Below are 14671 nucleotides of genomic sequence, written 5' to 3'. Positions count from 1 at the left end.
AACTGCTTAATTAAACTTTAATTAAGGATATAAAGAGTAATGGAATAAGGATAGCTCAGTGAGGAAATTCAGTGGAGAAAAGAGGCTGAATAATTCAGCCAGAAGGTAAGAGAAAGAACGACATGGTGAGACCAAGTTTCGGTGAACAAGGCCCGCACTTTATTTTCCAAAGTAGTTTTTATACCTTAAGTTATGCATAGAGGATAATGGGGGAAGGGGTAGAGTCAGGCAGCAAGCCAGGCTTTCTTCCTGCAAACTTATCATATGCAAAAGCTTAGGTGATTTGCATCATCTTCTGGCCCGGAGGCCTGTTAACATTTTAAGACCCTTTCTTCAGAAAACTTATTTTTCTCTAAAGGTGATAAGTCAAGCGCCACCCTCCAAAAGCATTAGATAAAGTTGCATTCCTACAGAGCAAAGGTGTGGTGGGCTATAACAAGAAAAAGAATTAACTCAAGGGTCCCAGGTTACAAACATTAAAGCTACTATTTACACCAATTATATTAATCAATACACTGCCAGGGACACAGCAGGTAAGGGATATGGAGACTTAGCAGCAAACATTGGCCCAAGAAGTGAAAATCCCTTCACCAATACAATTTCTAATCAATCTTTTAACTGCTCAAAGGAATCTGTATTTAGACAGTTTAGAACATCTCATGCCTCTCACAGTTTGGAGGCTCTGAGCAATCACATGTGGCTGGAAAAACCTATTCAGGCAGGCTAGAGGACTTCCAAGGGAGTTTGTAAGTTGAAACACTGTCACACCCAGGAATTATTAACTGGAGCTGTAAGCTAACTCTTTTTTCAGAGAGGTAGTGGGGGACAGCCCCCCGTAAAGTCAGAGGTGTAGGTGAAAGCACAAAGCAGAAAGTAGGCAGACTCTGGTTTTGGGGGTAGATTGCTCGAGAATTTCCAGGGAGACTCCTGAGGCTTGATCCCGCCTTTGCCTATGCCAAGCCTCCTTCCTCATGACCTTTGCCAGGGACGGAGCTCGCTCCCCGCACTTTCCAGTGATGCTGGGATAGATTGAAAGCAGGAGAAGGGGACAACAGAGGATGAGATGGTTGGATGGCATCACCGAATCAATGGACATGAGTCTGAGCAAGCTCCAGGAGTTGGTGATTCACCGGGAAGGCTGGCGTGCTGCAGTCCATGGGGCATAGAGTTGGACACGACTGAGTGGTTGAGATTCGGTGCTTAGCGGCTGCGCCCTCTTGTGGCGTCTCCTAGTACATACTCTGACGTCAGCTGTGGCTAGAGACTTGCTGCCCACTCACTGTTTATGGGCCCTCAGTGGACTCTGTGGCTCACGACCAATCACACCCCAGGCGCCCTGGTCTGTTTTTGTAGAGCTAGAGCAAATCTTATCCCAGATCTCGTGTCAGCCTTTGGTGTGTTGTGAGTGGGCTAGGGTGTTTGCACCTTCAGGTTGGGAAGTAATGCAAGCAACAGCAAGCCAGCATGCACGCATTCCTCACAAGTACAGTCTAGCCTTCTCCAGTCCTTGGTCTGTGTCAGTGGATTTCCTGGGAACCTGATGGGATGCCCTAATTTCAGCTTTCCTTGCTCACCCCCCAGGGCAGGAGTCCATCTGTATGGACCTTCTCTTCCTTACACATCCCATCAAGCGTGCAGGTTCCGAGGCAATGCCTTTGTTTTCTATCCTACTAGGTTACATGAAGATCTTTTTTACAGCTTTGATTGTATAGTTCTTTTGCCGGTTTCCAGTTTTAAATGGAATTTTTTTTTCATTTCTCTTTCTCTTCATTATTGGTGTATAGAAAATCAACAGATTTCTGTATGCTAAGCTTATACTCTGCAACTTTACTGAATTCATTTATTAATTCTAACACCTTTTTGATGGAGACTTCAGGGTTTTCTTTATAAAGTACTGCAAACAGGGACAGTTTTACTTCTTCCTTTTGTCTAATTGCTGTGGCTAGGACTTTGAACACTGTGTTAAACAGACACCAGCCCCTACTATTTTCTATTTTCTTAGAGTTCATCTGAGTTGCCACTTGAATCTGCCAGCTCCCTGATTGGAGCCCAACCTCAAGTTCAAGTTGGAACTGATGCCTGAAGGGCAACCGCTAGGAGCTGGGAGACTCGGGGAAAGGATCTGCAGAGGATCCTCTAAGAGGAGGAAGATGACAGACGGGATGACAGCTAGCTACTTCAGGGATGTGGCCCTCTATAACACGGGTGATGGAATGAAGGAGTAAACAGCTATGTTACATCTGTAAAGTAATAATAACTTTATAACTTATTATAACATAATATTATAACATTATAACATAATAACTTTATCGCACCCTTTTTCTGGGTTTTGGGGGGGAATGTTTTATCTGATACTCTACATGGAAAGTACAGGTATCTCCAACTTCTGGACATACTCTGAACCCGAAAGTGGTGGAAAGTAGCCTCTCTGTTGGACTTCCTGGGTGGTGCTGTGGATAGGAATCCACTTGCCAAGGCAGGGGACATGGGTTTGATCCCTGGTCTGGGAAGATCCCACATGCCTCAGAGCAACTGAGCCTGTGTGCCACAACTGCTGAGCTCTAGCTGCACCGACTGAAGCCCGTGCACCTGGAGTGTGTCCTCCGCAACAAGAGAAGCCACCACATTGAGAAACCGTCCCACCGAGAAGCCCAAGCACTGCAGCAAAGACTAGCCCCTGCTTGCTGCAACTAGAGAAAGGCTGTGCGAAGCAACGAAGACCAAGCACAGCCAAAAATAAATATTACTGAAAAGAAAAAGTAGCCTCTGTGTTACAACCAGGTCTTCCTTCCTAGTTAACTAAAATACTAAAATCCTAATTGCATGTCATCATTTAGAAACAAACTATAATATATTTACTTTCCGAGTTCAAACCTATTCCTTATGTCCAGTGATCCTCACAACTGTTCATGTGTGAAGCCAACTGGATTAAGTCCAAAGAGCATCCAACTGAGGTTCAGGGTCCTAATTCTGCTGCAATTGTTTTTCATTTGTAGATTAAATACTAAGTTTATGGAACCTAACATTCTTATTTCTGGTACCACCATTTTTGTTTTTCAATTTCCCACTTTATTTTTGCAATCAGAAGAAGCAAAATGAAACAATTTTGGAGTAACCTCCCGAACACTGCTGAGACCAAGCTGCCTGAGTTAAGTGAGGTGGGGCTGGTCAGTGGCTCCCTCTTGTGTCAAATGTGAGCATTCTTTGTCAGTAGCTCACAGAGTCGGACACGACTGAAGCGACTTAGCAACAGCAGCACCAGATTCAGCATTTAATGTTCAAAAGTACAGATTATGTAGTAGCTCAGCTGGTAAAGAATCCGCCTGCAGGAGACCCCAGTGTGATTCCAGGATTGGGAAGTTCCTCTGGAGAAGGGGATAGGCTACCCACTCCAGTATTCTTGGGCTTCCCTGATGGCTCAGAAAGTAAAGAATCCATCTGCAATGTGGGAGACCTGGGTTCCATCCCTGGGTTGGGAAGATCCCCGAGAGGAGGGCATGGCAACCCACTCCAGTATTCTTGTCTGAATAGAGGAGCCCAGCAGGCTACAGTCCATGGGGTCGCAAAGAATCGGATACGACTGAGCGCTTAAGCACAGCGCTGAACGAAAGTAGAAATGCATAGGACTGCCAGCATGTCAGTTTAGTGTGTTTCAGCAGCCAGCAGTCTGACAAAATTCATATAAGAATTAACTGTCAGAACTAGACTTCTGAGCTTTTCCATAGGTGTGAGCCATCAGACTTAGTCCAGGACTTCCTCCTCAGATGTACAGAAAGCCCTGTACATAGCCAAAGTTCAAAACTGTTTTCTGAATGCCTGCTAAGAAGTCTAGAGAAATCTACTGGCATAAATGGGTATTATAGATTAATGAGAGGAGCATATTATTCGTGTAATGGAGAAATATAATCATTGCAAACACTAATTCTAAGCGAATTGGCATCTCTTGGATGGATTAAGGTCCCTTCTGATGATGGCAAGGAAAAAACAACAAACTTTTCCAGTTCTGAAAGCTAAGGCCTCTGTTTCTGTAGAGAAATGGTGGAATCTGTACATCTGTGAAGGCAGAACCAATGGTAAGATAGGGGTTGGAGAAGAAAATTGTTCTTCCTAAGGATGTGAGGATGACTGGGGGAGATTTGTGGTTATTAGGGCTCCAGGGAAAAGAGAGAGAGGTGTGGAGAGGGAAGAGCAGCTGTAAACAACGCAGGTTGTCTACATCCTCAAACCCCAGACTCTCAAAAACCCTGGGCACAAAAATGTGGTGTGTTTTTTTTGGTCACACCACACAGCATGTAGGGATTGAAACTACACCCCTTGCATTGGAAGCGCAGAGTCTTGAGAGAGTCATTTCCTAGGCAGGTTGATAAGAAGTCTAGGGGTCTGGAATTGTTAAGGAGGAAGAAAAGACAAAACATTTTTTTCCTTCTCTACATTCCTTAGGATTATACAACAATAATGTATCCTGCCTGAGGACAGCCGCTGGATTAAATCTTATGGCTAATTCTGTTATCTTAAAATGTAAATTATGGGAGTTCAGTTCAGTCGCTCAGTCGTGTCTGATTCTTTGCGACCCCATGAATCGCAGCATGCCAGGCCTCCCTGTCCATCACCAACTCCCGGAGTTCACTCAGACTCACGTCCATCGAGTCAGTGATGCCATCCAGCCATCTCATCCTCTGGCGTCCCCTTCTCCTCCTGCCCCCAATCCCTCCCAGCATCAGAGTCTTTTCCAATGAGTCAACTCTTCGCATGAGGTGGCCAAAGTACTGGAGTTTCAGCTTCAGCATCATTCCCTCCAAAGAAATCCCAGGGCTGATCTCCTTCAGAATGGACTGGTTGGATCTCCTTGCAGTCCAAGGGACTCTCAAGAGTCTTCTCCAACACCACAGTTCAAAAGCATCAATTCTTCTGCGCTCAGCCTTCTTCACAGTCCAACTCTCACATTCATACATGACCACAGGAAAAACCATAGCCTTGACTAGACGGACCTTTGTTGGCAAAGTAATGTCTCTGCTTTTGAATATGCTATCTAGGTAGGTCATAACTTTCCTTCCAAGGAGTAAGTGTCTTTTAATTTCATGGCTGCAGTCACCATCTGCAGTGATTTTGGAGCCCAAAAATAATAAACTCTGACACTGTTTCCACTGTTTCCCCATCTATTTCCCATGAAGTGATGGGACCAGATGCCATGATCTTCGTTTTCTGAATGTTGAGCTTTAAGCCAACTTTTTCACTCTCCTCTTTCACTTTCATCAAGAGGCTCTTTAGTTCTTCTTCACTTTCTGCCATAAGGCTGGTGTCATCTGCATATCTGAGGTGACTGATATTTCTCCCGGAAATCTTGATTCCAGCTTGTGTTTCTTCCAGTCCAGCATTTCTCATGATGTACTCTGCATATAAGTTGAATAAGCAAGGTGACAATATACGGCCTTGACGTACTCCTTTTCCTATTTGGAACCAGTCTGTTGTTCCATGTCCAGTTCTAACTGTTGCTTCCTGACCTGCATACAGATTTCTCAAGAGGCAGGTCAGATGGTCTGGTATTCCCATCTCTTGAAGAATTTTCCACAGTTTATTGTGATCCACACAGTCAAAGGCTTTGGCATAGTCAATAAAGCAGAAATAGATGTTTTTCTGGAACTCTCTTGCTTTTTTGATGATCCAGCAGATGTTGGCAATTTGATCTCTGGTTCCTCTGCCTTTTCTAAAACCAGCTTAAACATCAGGAAGTTCACGGTTCACGTATTGCTGAAGCCTGGCTTGGAGAATTTTGAGCATTACTTTATTAGCATGTGAGATGAGTGCAACTGTGTGGTAGTTTGAACATTCTTTGGCATTGCCTTTCTTTGGGATTGGAATGAAAACTGACCTTTTCCAGTCCTGTGGCCACTGCTGAGTTTTCCAAATTTGCTGGCATATTGAGTGCAACACTTTCACAGCATCATCTTTCAGGATTTGAAATACCTCAACTGGAATTCCATCACCTCCACTAGCTTTGTTCGTAGTGATGCTTTCTAAGGCCCACTTGACTTCACATTCCAGGATGTCTGGCTCTAGGTAAGTGATCACACCATCGTGATTATCTGGGTCATGAAGCTTTTTTTGTACAGTTCTTCTGTGTATTCTTGCCACCTCTTCTTAATATCTTCTGCTTCTGTTAGGTCCATACCATTTCTGTCCTTTATCGAGCCCATCTTTGCATGAAATGTTCTCTTGGTATCTCTAATTTTCTTGACGAGATCTCTAGTCTTTCCCATTCTGTTGTTTTCCTCTATTTCTTTGCATGATGTAGAGAAAAGGCAACTGACTCATTCCTTCATGCAGGAAAAAAAATCTATTGGGGTGGCCAAAAAGTTCATTCTGGTTTTTCCATAACAGCTTATGGCCAACCCAAGTGAACTTTTTGGCCTACGCAGTATTAAACACCTGTTGTGTGTCAGCATGCTCTCAGGTAGCAAGGACACAACAGTGATCAAGACAGACTGAAACACCACTTTCATAGAGCTTAAAGCCTAATGGGGGAGAAGAGCATTCAATACTTATAAGAGTGACAAATACGTCTGTTCTAGATCCAGCATTCTGTGGTATACGTAATGAAGGGTCTAAGAGAGGTGGGCAAGGAAGAGGGAGGAGATGGGAGCTAGGTAGACCTCTGCCACCAGTCGTGTCTGTAGCCCTCCAGGCTCCTCTGTCCATGGGATTCTCCAGGCAAGAATACTGGAGTGGGTTACTATCCCCTCCTCCAGGGGATCTTCCCGACCCAGGGATCAAACCCACGTCTCCTACGTCTCCTGCACTGGCAGGTGGCTTCTTTACCACTAGCACCACCTGGGCGGCCCCGTCTTCCGAAAGTTCCAGTGAAATACCAGGTAGACGCTTCGCTGCACCCGTCTTTTCAGCAGTCAGCTCGAGGCTGGAGATCCCTTTTCCATGTCCATATCAGGTACATTCTCCTGTCACCCATCTGAGTTTGCCATCTGTTTCCTGCCGAAACCATGATTGATATGGACCTTTATGAAAAGATGATTGACAGAAGTGAGCAGGATTAAGGAAACAAGAAAAATAAAGTTGGGGCATCCAGGTTTAGCAACAGTAAGAAATCATCATCCTCCTTAGGCCTCAGCGGGGAGGGGAAGGAAGCCATGCTCCCACAGCCTGGTGGAGAACCGGAACCATGAGGAGAGACACTGAACAGAAACTGTCCTGTCAAGACCCAGCCAGCGTCTGAACTGTGGTAGGAAGGTAATAGAAGGAATAAATACTTCAGTCTCAATCTGTGTGTGTGTTCCCTTCTCCAGTGTTCCACTGGCTGAACACAATCTGAAGCCAAACCCAACCAGCCTTCAAGGTGATCAGCTCAATAGAGATCAGCCTTCTGAGGCCCCCGACCCAAATAAAAGGGCTCATACAGAGAACCAAATAAAAAAATAACCAGCTAATCACACCTCACTGTCATGAACACTTTAAAAAGCGAGTAGATGGCTTTTAAAATTTATTACAGAGAGTATATATGTTATTTTGGCAACTTGATTTTTTAAAGAAAAGGCAGAGAGCCACAATAAAGTGCCAGGCACGGGGCATATCAGCCCTCACAGTATGGTTTGCTGGGGGTTGCCAGAGCGTCAACATGCCGGATCAGGCACCTGATCAGCACAACCCATTGTGAGGAATCATGGATTGTTTCTGAGGTTCTAGAATTTGCAGACTCTGTGGCTCGGCACTGGAAGCCTCCGCTCACAGGTTTTCTTCACTGCTCTTGGGTGCCCCACACCAGGGTCCCCTCTTGCCCAAAATCCAGATGAAGAATTTCCTTCTACTAGTGAGTCTGTGTTTCCTTGGATCTGCCAGAGGTGAGTCCTCTCTCTTGGTTCCAGGTGGACATGGAAGAGGCCTGTTTAAGGCCCTTGAAGAACGAAGACCAGTATCTTAGTTACCCAGACCAATCTGAAGCAGGAGTGGCTGAACAAGTTCAACTCTGAGAGTTGCTGAATCGGTTGATTCCCCCTAGTTAATGGCTTCACCATCACAGACTAGCTTGGCACAGCTCATTCCTAATACTTTCAGCCACTTGACGTTGTACCTGATGCTCTGTGAAATGAGAAGACAGGTCTAGGGTTCTGGAAGTCTGGGAAGGTTTGCCCCAGTGAACTGAGTGTGTGGGATCCTCGTGTACTTAAGGTAGAAGGAAAGACACAGGAGAAAGGAGTGAGGTATGCCTGAAAGTCGTCCCGGGGCCAGAGATCCTAGAAGCCTCCCCTTCCCGGTTCTGGTCTATCTGTTCAGTCATCTGTTTCTCCTCTCTCAGGATGCCCATTCAGGGTGAGCTCTATTCCCTTCTTCCTCCTGCAGAGGCCAGAGGCCATGAGTTTCTAGCTCTCCATTAAATGAGAGTGTTTTCTGTAATGTTGGTTCTCTGAGATTTTGTCTTTTGCCCTCTTCGGTTTTCAAAAATTGACTCAGAAACAAGCTACATACCAGATGGTAGTATGTGCCAGCCACTTGGTGAGGCAGTGAGTCATAAATGATAAGAATGACTAAGAAAGGAGTGTGCTTTTTCAAGCCTCTTTTTTTTTGTATTAAAAATCTCTTTGTTGAAACTTCTGTTCACTTTTGAAGAATCAGTCAAGCAGGTAGTATTTCTGTAACAACTTTTTAAAATTAAAAACTCCTAAAAGCCTTAGTCGGATTTCCCAGGTGGCACAGCGGTAAAGAATGCCCACCTACCAACGCAGGAGATGCAGGTTCTATCCCTGGGTCAGGAAGATCTTCTGGAAGAGGAAATGGCAACCCACTCCAGTATTCTTGCCTGGAAAAATCCCATGGGCAGAGGAGCCTGGCAGATGCACAGGGTTGCAAAGAGTGTACACAACTGAGCACTTATGCAAAAGCCTTAGTCTATCTTATCTTTCCTTTATCAACATATTCTAATGTTAGTCTTTTGAAAGTCATTGGTTATAAGGACTTCAAATCACTCAAGATACACACACACACACACACACACACACACACAAATTCTTACAGGATTATAATCAGGATGATACTGACTATATTACATTCCTCTCAGCTTTTTGATAGGATTAATAAAATACTCATCATTAAAGTCTATTCACCACCCTCTTCTAGGTTATTCAGCCTAAATCAGTTACTCAAAGAGTAATAATAATTTAAAAAAGAGTAATAATCAAATTGTCTGCATGATGCTACACTTAATAAAATAAAAGCTGTACTTAAGGAGTATTCGTCTGACGGTCATTGATAAACTGGATTAAATGTAGGAGAGACAAGTCAGAAGAGAGTGACCAGCTAAGAGTTTTGGAATTCCAAATGCAAGGTCAGGAGAAGGAAAAATTAAAGTTAATTGAGCACTTCAGCAATGGACTAGGCACTTCACAATTTATCTTATTGAAGACTCATGACAACTCCATGAAGTAGGAGTAAATGGTACATCAAAAGGAGTCTCAAAGCAGAGATATAGAAGTATATCATATTTTTATCTTAATAATTCATGGCAACTTGGTTTTCGGTTCCCAACCACATGGATAGGGGATTGGGTGTGGGAAAAAACATGAACTTGCCAAATAAAGGTCTTAATCCCTTCTGGTAATTTTCGTGGCCTCATTATATATTTGTCCTCTCTAGTTTCAAAATCATTTTGTTTGGAGTTTAAAATCTTCCGCCCTTGGTTTCAGCTAGAATTACTCAGTTGCTGAAACACTGCAGAGTCTCTCTCCGTTGTATCTCCATTCCGACCTTTCACCCACAGGGGAACCGGAGGGAGGCGAGCGGTGGAATTCTGGTTACATGAACGATGGGATGTTGATTTCCTGATGCTGTCTTTGTCAGGGAGGCACAGGTGCTTTTGGTGCCCTGTGCCCACTCAGGGTACACAGATCCATACAAATACTGCGGATCTTAAAATTCTTCCCTTCAATCACAAAGGTAGCCTCTGCAGTTCCTTAACACCCCTGGCCTTCACGGTCCCTCGAGCAATCGGTTGACTGCCTCCAGCCTCTGCAGTATCTTCAGGTGCTTGACCAGACCCCCAGAAACCCAGCGCTCCCACAACATGAGCCTTGCTTCATAGGAAAGGACGCCTTACCGGGGCATCCTCTCTCACCCTCACCATCTCTCTTCTATTACTTCTCCACCGCAGCAGCATCAGCTCAATCTGATGAGTTTCTTGGCTCTATGGATCATCAAGCATCAGTTCAGCAACTCTCAAGTGACTACTTTTCACTTGCAAACCCTTTGGATGAGGCTTTATATGAGACTTCTTCAATCGACAACACTTTGAGTGAGCGTGGCTCAAGTGAGACCGCCGCAGCCCAACACGCTTCCGGTGAGCCCTTGGCAGTTGAACACGCAAGTGGGCCCACTCCAGTTGATCACGCTACTGCGGTTGAGCATGCTCCAGGGGAGGCTGCTGCAGGTGAGCACACTCTGAATGAGCACACTCCCGGTGAACAACTTTCTGTGGAACAACCTATAGGTGAGCAGCCTCTAGGCGAACAGTCTGTCGGTGAACAGGCCGTAGGTGAACAGCCCACAAACGAACAGGTTGCAAGTGATAAACCTGCAGGAGAACAGTCTGCAGTTGAACCGATCTCAGCCGAACAGGTCTCAGCCGAATCATCAGCGGAACAGCCCTCAGAACTCCCACCTTCAAGCACATTCTCAGGTGAGTCGTATTTGCATGGGTACCCTTCCTTGACTTGCGGGGGGAAGTAGGTGACACATCAAGAAAGCCAGTTTTAAGACATTCAGAAGAAAGAACAGTTCAGACAGAACGAACAACTCTCTCAAAGAATCTCTTTACATTTCTTTGCAATAATCCCCAGAGGCAGAATTCAGGTGTTGTGGGGCTTTTGAAGGCTAAACAGTTCAGAGGGCCCTCTTTAAGAAAAACAAAATACAAACTGCCAGCTGTCCCTGCAACTTCATTCCACATTAGAAATTAGGAAAATGAATGCCCACAGCTCCACTGGAAGAAGGGGCTCATGGAAGACAACCTTGGTGAGCTTCAGGCTAAATCAGCCTATTCACAAACTATGTTAAAATCTTTGCAAATCCTCCAACAACATGGCTAGCACCAGACAGGTAGCTCTGGGCTTTTTTTGTCTGAACATGATGTCAGTGGAAATAATAAACAATCATTAATAATAGAAAAGTTTTATTTGAGCCAAACTGAGGACTAGTTGGCTTCGCAGATTAGTCTGAGAAATGGCCCTGGAGAAGCAGTTTTCGGCAGTTTTATATCTCGTCCAGACAAGGCATATTGAACAAGTCAGGGTTATATTTCTTCGCGGTTTAAAAAAAACACAACAGACCAGTTCATACACATACAGCACGTACAGTTTGGGCTCCCCACCTGGAAAGGGAGTTTAATCATCAGTGGAGGACTTGAATCGGTGTCCCAGAAAGAAGGGTATTTAATCTTTATTTTTAATATGAACTTTTAACTTCTTGTCAATGTGACGTTTTCTTTACTAATTAAAAGAGATGTACAATGTATGTTTAATAGGCCACAAAGAAGCTATTGTAGTTAGCAAAAAATTCAAGTTAACTCATGTATAAGCCAGAATGACTTCTCTAGACCTCAATATGTGACCGTTTCTTTTATCATTGGAAAGTAAAGCATGCCAACACTTTTGTCTGCAAGATACAGAAATAAGTTCCCAGGACAACTGCAGCTCTTTGGCTCTTACAAGGGTTTGTTCAGGAAGAAAAACAAGATTTAAGGTTATCGTCTCAAGTTATTACTAGACATAAACACTTTATGTTCACCCCATTTGTGTAAGTAGCAGTATTCCAAATTTTCAGAAGAGAGAGTGAGGTTTACCTCATCTGGCTAGAAAGAAGCAAAGCTAAGATTCACACTGAAGTATGACTCCAAAGCCCATAATTCTTTCCACTTTATGCTTCCTTAATTAGGAAATTGCCAGTGGAAATAGGCAATATTGAGTCATTTCAGAGAGGCTCTGCCCTTTGTGACAAACTGCCCTGATTGAGGTGAATTTGAGAGTAGCAAATTGATACAAACACTTTACCAGGTTTGCAACATTAGAACATTCCAACGAGTTTTTCTTTTTTTTAAAGCAATTTCTCTTTTCTTTGTTATTTACTTTTGATGCATACTATTTAAAAAGTCTTTATTGAATTTTACAGTACTGCTTCTGTTTTATGTTTTGATCTTCTGGCCTTGAGGCATGTGGGTTCTTAGCTCCCCAACCAGGGATTGAACCCTCCCCTCCCCCTGTATTGGAAGGAGGAGTCTTAACCACTGGATCACCAGGGAAGTCCTTAACACAGCTTATTAATCAGTCAAATTTTACTGCAAGTGTCTGTACTTTATGGATAACTGAGAATATCGTGAGGAGTATGAATGTCATGTGAAAAGTTCCATCGCTCCTATTGAGTTAGACACAGCAGAAAGGCATCTAATGATCAATGTCCAGGAAGCCACTGGGCTATGAATTAAAGTCAGTACTGGAGGGAGAAAGGTGGGATTCATCAGCAATGAATATCATAGATGAAGCAGTAAGGATGAAGTCATTTTCTCTGGTATGGAAGGGAAAAGATGCTTTCTCAGACCTACAAAATGGTTCTACTTATTGTCCATCATCCCTTCCCAGATGTGTGACTCAAGGCTACACACCTGGATCACAGGGTTATTTCATCAGGCTGATCTTAAATTTTTCAGGCCCACCATTAAGCTGCCACACATGCTCTTATATGAATGACCAAGGGAAATGTCTTCGTGGAGAGGGAGTCTGCTCCACTCAGAATTCCCAGCAGTGCATGTTAAAGAAGATCTTTGAAGGTATGTGGGGACTTCATGGGCTGGTCTTTGACAGAGAACTCATCAGCCAGCTTGAGTACTGATGGGGGAGGGGGTGGTTAGGGTGGCAGGGGCTGGAGGAGGAATCAAGCTGAGATTCCCTAGAAGCTTAGAGATTCAAGAGGACCTCAATTCTTACAAGAATCAAGAGTAGAATTCCAGCTATTGAGGGAGAGGCCCTTCCCCAAAGGCCTCCGATGTCTTAAAAGAAGACAGGGAGATTGTCTCTTCCTATTAATGTGTGAGTTGCCCCTTGAGCCAGTGGGACATTGACTGCAAACTCAGGAATGTGTCTATCTTGTTCATGGCTATATATTCCTAGCACTTAGCACAATGCCTAGTCCATGGCAAGCATTTAGTAGTATTGAATAATTGAATATTCAATTGAATATTGAATAAGTATTGAATAAATGAATTAAGTAGTCAACAGTTGTCCACTAGTCTGTGTTCACAAGTTGCCAGGCCTGAGTGTATTCCGACACCCCTCCACCCTTACACTCAGTCCTTTGTGCTCGGTTGCTCAGAGGTGTTCAGCACTTTGTGACCCCAGGGAATGTAGCCCACCAGGCTCCTCTGTCCCTGGGATTCTCCAGGCAAGAATACTGGAGTGAGTTGCTATTTCCTACTCCAGGGGATCTTCCTGACCCAAGGATCGAACTTGCATCTCCTGTGTCTCCTGCATTGGCAGGCGGGTTCTTTACCATAGTGCAACCTGGAAAGCCCGTATTCAGTCCTTATCCTTCAAATAAGGGAAGGGATCTTGATTCCTTTATCCTGTGAACCCCATTGCCTGACTTCTCTTGTGGTTTGTCTGGTCCCTCACTAGAAAGCGTAGGCAACTGATGGGGAAACAGCCCAGAAGAAGCAGGTAGAAGGGGAGGGGAGAAAGAATATGTAAGTTGGAGGACTTGGTCATGCCTATGCAAGGACTCTGGGGACCATGATGAAAGTAAGATTCAGCAAGGAAGCTCTGTGCTCTTTACAGTCTGTTTCTGCTTCTTCCAGGTGGAAAACTTCAATTCATGGTTCAGGGCTGTGAGAACATGTGCCCATCCATGAACCTCTTCTCCCACGGAACCAGGATGCAAATTATATGCTGTCGAAATCAGTCTTTCTGCAACAAGATCTAGCAGCCTATGCCCTGGCTTCTTGACCTGACTCAGGCAGCAAAAATCCTCCACACTAATGGACTCAATTTAGTGTCTTCCCCAGGCAACTGTTAATGACATCTTTCTCTGCCTGTCAGACCAGAAGCCCTAATATCCTCTTTCCTCTCCATGCCATTACCCATCCTTCTCTGCCCTCCGTCTTTCCTATTCCTTCACCCTATCTCTCAACATTTTTCTTTCTCAATAAATTTTGCGTAATTAAAGAGTACTGACTCTAGGCAGACATCTTTTCCCATCAACCAGGGGCAGGGTCACCCTGAGCTTCCTTTTGCTCCACACACTACAGTGGTTGCAATTTTTAAAAAGATTTATTTCATTTTTTGGTTTGTTTTTGGCTGTGGTGGGTCTTCGCTGCTGTGTGTAGCTTTCTCTAGTCGCAGCTGCGGAGCACAGGCTCTAGGCACGCAGGCTGAGTAGTTACAGCACACCGGGCTTAGTTGCCGCGTGGCGTGTGGGTTCTTCCCAGAACAGGGATTAAATTGTGTCCCTTGCATTGGCAGGTGGATTCTTTACCACTGGACCACCAGGGAAGCCCCAAAGTGGATGCATTTTTAAACAATTCCACATTCCTCAAAGTTAAGGGGTCCCCCAGGGCAGGGACCATGAAGAGGAATGTAAAGTAGGTTCTAACATTTTAGGAGCTTAAAATAATATTGCAAGTCCT

At 44.4% G+C, this 14671-nt stretch overlaps 1 protein-coding gene across 2 annotated transcripts; it reads left to right on the top strand.

The window, feature by feature from the left end:
- Window positions 1–7686: 7686 nt before the first annotated feature.
- On the top strand, window positions 7687–14213 carry ACRV1 (acrosomal vesicle protein 1). 2 transcript variants are annotated; one of them, XM_024987176.2, is made up of 4 exons: window positions 7687–7850; window positions 10157–10678; window positions 12701–12820; window positions 13844–14212. In XM_024987176.2, exons 1-4 carry the CDS (start codon window positions 7799–7801, stop codon window positions 13966–13968), a joined length of 819 nt encoding a protein of 272 aa, XP_024842944.1. In that variant the 5' UTR covers window positions 7687–7798; the 3' UTR covers window positions 13969–14212.
- The last annotated feature ends 458 nt before the right edge of the window (window positions 14214–14671 follow it).

Source organism: Bos taurus, chromosome 29, assembly GCF_002263795.3.
Source record: "Bos taurus isolate L1 Dominette 01449 registration number 42190680 breed Hereford chromosome 29, ARS-UCD2.0, whole genome shotgun sequence".
Classification (NCBI taxonomy): domain Eukaryota; kingdom Metazoa; phylum Chordata; class Mammalia; order Artiodactyla; family Bovidae; genus Bos; species Bos taurus.
This window is presented reverse-complemented; position numbering and strand designations above follow the sequence as displayed.